Raw genomic sequence first — 7249 nt, 5'->3', positions numbered from 1 at the left:
ATGATTATTATCATAATAACAATAGATGTAATAGTTATATTAGTAATGATAATAACAATAATAATGTTGAAACAATTATCATAATTATCATTATTAGTGACATTATCATTAATATATCAATATCTATATCGGCGACAGGATCAGCACCACCACCCTCATTATTATCGATACTGTTATTATTATCATTATTATTATTCCAGGTGTACAATACAAATAAATATTAAAGAGAAGATAACTTATAATAAAACATATAGAGAAGAAATAAAAGAGAAATATAGAAGTACCGATAAAAGAAGAAAAGGAAAAACAACAGTGAAAGAGAAACGATAATGTTTCCCATAGAGCACAATTACACTACACCTTTTTCTTTTTATTCCCAGTATCATTACACCATAGAATGTGGCCGGACCTACCTCTGTCGACACCATTCCTTCTACTCAAACGAAAATGTTGATTTATTCGTTGCCTTAATTGATGGTGTTTATTCACATTTTTTTTTCTTCCTTTATCGTTATTCTCTTAATTAGGGACCTACCCAATACGACTTCAGCTATGTCGTGAAGGAGGAATACTCTGAAATTACTGCGGTCACAAAAAAAAAAAAAAAAAAAAGAGAAAAAAAAAGAAAAAAGAAAAAAAAAAAAAACGAAACAGGGTACCTACTGCATCCATCACGGTGGTCGTCTGCAGACGGTGACTTCCACCATGAACGACGACTCAGGCTACGTTGGTGGAGTTTCTTACCAAGGGGAAGCCAGCACAGCTTGCTCCCATTTCTTCCTACGGTTAATCTTTTATATATATACCAGAAACAACATGTATTCCTGTATAACACACACACACACACACACACACACACACACACACACACACACACACACACACACACACACACACACACACACACACATACACACACACACACATACTTACACACACACATAGATATAAATGGATATATGTATGTACATATGGATATACACACAGACACACATGTACATATATACATATATATATATATATATATATATATATATATATATATATATATATATATATACATACATACATATATACATCTATCTATCTATATATGTGTATGCGTGTACATTTAAATATATGTACACATATATACATATAAATATATACTCATACAGACATGCATGCACACACACACACACACACACACACACACATATGTGTGTGTGTGTGTGTGTGTGTGTGTGTGTGTGTGTGTGTGTGTGTAGTGCTAATTCATTTATGTAATATATAAGAATAGAGGTGATTGCCATCCATTGACTTTCTGCTCTAATAAAGATTGAGCGTAAACAATGACCACTCTCTGCCTCAGGAAAGATCTTTAAGTCTGTATTTGAGAAATTTCTCTTTTTCATTATTATTACTAATTAAGAACAAATAACTTATTGAGTTGATTTAATGCTCCTGTATTAGAGCTTAGTGATTTTACCTTCATTTAGATTTTTCTCTTCTACAGTTTGGAATTTCTTGGCATTGGTTTTACATTAATTTTCAATTTTCGTGCAGACTAGTCACTACTACAGACAACCAAGCCTCTTTTACGCGTTTCAATTTAAGGTTTTTAGTTTTTATATTAGAAAAAATTACTTAGCCTTTTTTCTGGGTCTTCCCATACAACAGCAGTAAATTGATTTAAAGAATTATGTTTTGACATTGTTTCTAATTTCCCGAATATATGGTATAAAACTAAAAATATAATGATGTTGAAGAATATGATGAAATAAAACAAATATGTTATCAAAGCTGATTGCAGATTTCACAGACACACAGACGCGCGCACACACACGCGCACACACAGACACACACACACACACACCTATAGACTGAAAATACATCTATCTATATCTATCGTATATGTATATATATGCTATATATACATATATGTGCATATGATATATATACATATACAGTCGTATATGAATACATATATATGAATATATACATATTGTAGATGTGTATAGTATCTACAAGCATATACATACATACAATATATATATGTATGAGTTAGTATGTTTGTGTTACCTAGTTATTATATGTATATGTAACATAAACACATATACATATCTATCTACACACACACAGACACACATATATATGTGTTGATAGCATGAAATTTATAAAGGGATAAAAGAAAGGAAAATAATATGAAAGTTAAAGAAAAATGGAACAGGGAAAGAAAAAAGTGTAGGGAAAATACGAGAAAAGGGACATAAAAAGTAATAGTAAGAATAGCCTGTATGTGATCCTGTATTCCTTAAGAAATCCACTCTACTTAGCCTTGAAAATAATCTCCTCTTCTTTCCCAGTGACGTCAAGTCATGCGATGTGGGCGGACCTTTGAGTATATAAGCTGTAAGCAACCTCTGATCGGTACCACTCTCTCTCGCCTTCTAAAGCGTAAAAGATGACTTTCAAAGTAAGTACTACAAGAGAACTCTTGAGCATTTATACATATATATATATATATATATATATATATATATATATATATATATATATATATATATATATATAATATATATTGTATATATATATGTATATATATACTGTATATATATGTATATATATATATATATATATATTTACATAAATAATGTAATTTCGGTAATTTACAGGTTGCTGTGTTCGTTGCCTTAATGGCTGGTGCCCTTGCTGACTCTGGCCCTAGATACAGTCCTCCTACTCCTTCCTACAATCCTCCCGCTCCCACATACAACGCCCCTGCACCCGCCCCTTCGGTAAGATATTTAATAAATCGTAAGAAAGCACAGAGTTCTTTAATGGCAAATTGGAACATTAACTTTTGCTTGTATGATTGTTTCCCTCATTTTTCTTCATTCTTTCCCAAATAGGGACCTGCCCAGTACGACTTTAACTATGCCGTGAAGGACGACTATTCTGGAAACGACTTCGGTCACCAAGAGAGCCGAAATGGATACGACACTCAGGGTACCTATTACGTCCAGCTTCCCGATGGTCGTCTGCAGACGGTGACTTACACGGTGAACGGCGACTCCGGTTACGTAGCTGAAGTTTCTTACCAAGGAGAAGCCCAGTACCCAGCCCAGGAGCCTTCCAGGTCCTATCAACCCGCTCCTGCTCCATCCTACCAGCCTGCCCCCTCCCCATCCTACCAGCCTGCTCCCACTCCTGCGTATGGCTAAAGTTTTATACTGATATCGAAGGTCCCCTAAAGCTGGAATGAAATATATGTGTATGATTGTAAATAAATTATCTTTAAATAGTAAAACGTGTTTCAAAATTCTAGATTAAGCTTCATCAATTAATTAAACTGGTGATCATAATTTTACACCAACAATTAGCACATTAACTATTAAAGAACAAGCTATTCAAAGAAATTATGATTATGGAAGTGATAATGATTAATAGAAAAATAAAACATTTATACTATCAATTTATGTTATTATATTAGCTTTGCTCAATACAAAATAAATTTTTTACATAAATGTGTGTATATATATCTATATATATGCATGTATATACGCACACACAATCGCGCACATATATAATATATATGTATAAATATGTATATGTATATATTTATATAAATATAAATATGTGTATTCACACATATATATGGGTGTGTGAATGTATATGCATATATTTTTAAATGTACAAATATACATATATACATATACATACACACATATATATATACACATATATATAAGCACACACATATACTGCATACCTATATATCAGTGTAAAAGTCTATTTGAAGCCTTAAAATATTTCATCAAAACAGGGGCCGATTTGTACGCCGAATGTTAAAAATGCACCTAGCACAATGAAACTACCTACCTAACACTGTACACTATTTCATATTACTTTCGCAGTCCATAATTTTAAGTAATCACTCAATCCCATAGTTATTTCCTACTGAAACTTATTTTTGGTAAATTTGTTTAACGTTTAACGTAATGAATTAACTGAATGGGTAGGTTAGGCGAGTTAAAGTAGGTTAGGCATGTTTACTCTGTGTTAAATGTTAGCTGCGACTAAAGTGTTTTAGATTATATATGTCTTAAAGTTCTTTGTGAGGTAGTTTTTTTTTAAAATACAATAGAGTTAGGTAAGACGATCTGATATATGTATAAACATACATACATATACCTATATGCAGATATATTTATATATATTTTTTCGTCTTATCCGGCGAGTATAATACTAAAACTACTTTATACATCAAAATTTTATAGGTCGACTTATGTGCTAATGTGACTTGTACAGTGGCATATACGACACACACACACACATACACATTTATATATTGGAGATTGAAGACTAGAGCATTTATATTTTTGCTAGGAGTCTCTTTTCAGGTATTTAGTTTTCTTCGTTTGACCTTCATGATAGTTTTTTACATTTTTGTGTTTAACTCTTGCATTTGCCTACGCTTATTTGGGCAATTTTAATGTTTTTGCGGCTTTACATTTTTCTTACCCGACTTGTTACTTAAATTTATTATTCGGTTTATTTACAAACTTTATTGCACTGCAGCCACCCACTCTCTCTCTCTCACATGTACATATAGGTATATACATATATATCCATATCTATTATATACGATATACATGTATGTGTGTATGTGTATATGTGTATATGTCTGAGCACGCGCGGTGTGTTTATGTGTAGACAGACAGAGAGGAAGATTGATATAAACACTGATAAATGCAAGTTGGAAGATAGAGCACAGGGGAAATAAAAGCGGAATGAAATGGGAGACAGAAAGGCAAATAAGAGAACAAGACAATTGGCTTTTTTATATAACATTATTCACTGGCAACTTCAGTCAACTTGAACTTCATTCCTAATGACGTTACGCAAGGGTTTGTGGGCTGATCTTCGAGTATATAAGCCGTAAGCAACCACTGTTCGGTGCCATTCTCTCTCTTTCCAAGACGTAAACAATGTCTCTGAAGGTGGGTTTTCTGTAAAAAGTATTGTGTTTGCAAGATATTTTTCAGTCTCCATACCGAAAAAGGTTGTGATGCAAGTACAAAGTTATTTCTTTCATTTACAGATTGCTGTATTTGTTGCCTTAATGGCAGGTGCCCTTGCTGACTCTAGCCCTAGATACAGCCCTCCTACTCCGTCCTACAATCCTCCCGCACCAACATACAACGCCCCTGCACCCGCTCCTTCGGTAAGTTGTTAATGGCTTGGATAAAATTAAAATCACTTTAATGACTACAGAAATGGGATTTTTTCTTTGTTTGAAGAATTTTATTCTTTACTTATTTTTTGTTCTTCCCTAAACTAGGGACCTGCCCAATACGACTTCAACTATGCCGTGAAGGACGAATATTCTGGAAACGACTTCGGTCACCAAGAAAGCCGAAATGGATACGACACTCAGGGTACCTACTACGTCCAGCTTCCCGATGGTCGTCTGCAGACAGTGACTTACACCGTAAACGGCGACTCCGGTTACGTAGCTGAAGTTTCTTATCAAGGAGAAGCCCAGTACCCAGCCCAGCAGCCTTCTAGATCTTACCAACCCGCCCCTTCTCCATCCTACCAGCCTGCTCCCGCCCCGTCCTATGAGCCTGCTCCTACCCCTGCCTACGGATAACTTTTTTTTTATGTATAATCTTTTATATCAGATCTATTATAGCTTAACAATATGTGTATGTAAATAAACTATTAATTCAAAACAGTTTTATTTTTAATTTACATAAAAATGGTTTGAAGTATACTTTCACCGAACCATGATTATAACAAAGACAAAAAATAGCAGAGAGAGAAAGAGAGAGAGAGAGAGAGAGAGAGAGAGAGAGAGAGAGAGAGAGAGAGAGAGAGAGAGAGAGAGACAAAGAGAGAGAGAGAGAGAGAAAGAAAGAGAGAGAGAGAGAGAGAGAGAGAGAGAGAGAGAGAGAGAGATAGGAATTAATCTCAAAATACAGAAACCTCTACATATGATTGGATGCTGGTAATAATAGTGATCACAATAATATCAACAAATAGTAATAGTGATAAGATAATGATACTGACCAGATAAAGGAGGCTTTAGCTTATTCAGTGTTATATTATTTATAAAATATGATTACAAAACTTAATTGATTCCTTATTTGTCTAAATTGCCTTATGTTTATTATTAAATTTAGTGTGGCCTTTTCTTTTGATATCAGTTATATAAACTTGGTAGGCTGTACGATTATATGAATAAGATTTCATATAAATATATTCATATACATGAATATATAAGCCATATATATATTCATATATTTATATATACACATATAAAAGTATATATATATATATATATATATATATATATATATATATATATATATATATATATATATGTGTGTGTGTGTGTGTGTGTGTGTGTGTGTGTGTGTGTGTATGTGCGTGTGTATACATACATGTGTGTGTATATATACATATACGTAAACATGCGTGTGTGTGTGTGTGTGCACGTATATATGTAAATATATACACAGAGAGATATACTCACAATGATTAATACATTTATCAATATATCTACGTCTAGCTATCTACATGTGCATATATGCATGTGATATATATATATATATATATATATATATATATATATATATATATATATATATATAAATAATATGCATTATGCATATATATATATTTATATATATATACATATATATATATATATATATATATATATATATATATATACATATATATACACACAAACATATATATATGCATGATATATATATACATACTATATGTGTGGGTGTAGTGTCTATAAACACACACTGGTTATATATGTATGCATCCATGCAGAAATACATACATTATATATGTATGTGTGAGTTGTGTTTGTATAATTTATGTATGTAGGTATATGTATATGTAATATAACACACACACATATCAAAGAATACACCACACATGAACGTACACATATACATATACATACATATATATGTATATATATCAAATGTGAGGGGGCATAAAATGTAAAAGTGAGAATAGCCTGTATGTGATCCTGTAAGAACTTCACTCTACTTTACCTTGAAAATAATTTCCTCTTCTTTTCCAGTGACGTCAATTCATGTAATGTGGGCGGACCTATGTGTATATAAGCCGTAAGCAACGTCTGGTCAGTATCACTTTCTCTCGCCTTCTAAAGCGTAAAAGATGACTATCAAAGTAAGTACTACACGAGGACTCTTGTGCATATATATATATATATATATAT

At 32.6% G+C, this 7249-nt stretch overlaps 3 protein-coding genes across 3 annotated transcripts in view; all 3 read left to right on the top strand.

The window, feature by feature from the left end:
• Window positions 1-2407: 2407 nt before the first annotated feature.
• LOC119596272 (pro-resilin-like) lies at window positions 2408-3289 on the top strand. The gene is made up of 3 exons (XM_037945439.1): window positions 2408-2455; window positions 2655-2777; window positions 2892-3289. Exons 1-3 carry the CDS (start codon window positions 2444-2446, stop codon window positions 3201-3203), a joined length of 447 nt encoding a protein of 148 aa, XP_037801367.1. The 5' UTR covers window positions 2408-2443; the 3' UTR covers window positions 3204-3289.
• Window positions 3290-4945: 1656 nt separating this feature from the next.
• On the top strand, window positions 4946-5719 carry LOC119596282 (pro-resilin-like). The gene is made up of 3 exons (XM_037945449.1): window positions 4946-4982; window positions 5084-5206; window positions 5324-5719. Exons 1-3 carry the CDS (start codon window positions 4971-4973, stop codon window positions 5633-5635), a joined length of 447 nt encoding a protein of 148 aa, XP_037801377.1. The 5' UTR covers window positions 4946-4970; the 3' UTR covers window positions 5636-5719.
• Window positions 5720-7145: 1426 nt separating this feature from the next.
• LOC119596261 (DNA-directed RNA polymerase II subunit rpb1-like) overlaps window positions 7146-7249 on the top strand; it is an 899-nt gene continuing 795 nt past the window's right edge. Inside the window, exon 1 of the mRNA XM_037945429.1 lies at window positions 7146-7200. Within this exon, the coding sequence (XP_037801357.1) occupies window positions 7189-7200 (12 nt within the window). The 5' untranslated portion in view covers window positions 7146-7188. The remainder of the gene's footprint in view (window positions 7201-7249) is intronic.

The sequence above is a fragment of the Penaeus monodon genome, chromosome 3, assembly GCF_015228065.2.
Source record: "Penaeus monodon isolate SGIC_2016 chromosome 3, NSTDA_Pmon_1, whole genome shotgun sequence".
Classification (NCBI taxonomy): Eukaryota; Metazoa; Arthropoda; class Malacostraca; order Decapoda; family Penaeidae; genus Penaeus; species Penaeus monodon.
This window is presented reverse-complemented; position numbering and strand designations above follow the sequence as displayed.

Coding starts and splice junctions, on each gene's coding strand:
- LOC119596272 (XM_037945439.1), top strand. Junction 2,778..2,891: donor CCCCTGCACCCGCCCCTTCG/GTAAGATATTTA, acceptor TTTCCCAAATAG/GGACCTGCCCAGTACGACTT.
- LOC119596282 (XM_037945449.1), top strand. Junction 5,207..5,323: donor CCCCTGCACCCGCTCCTTCG/GTAAGTTGTTAA, acceptor TCCCTAAACTAG/GGACCTGCCCAATACGACTT.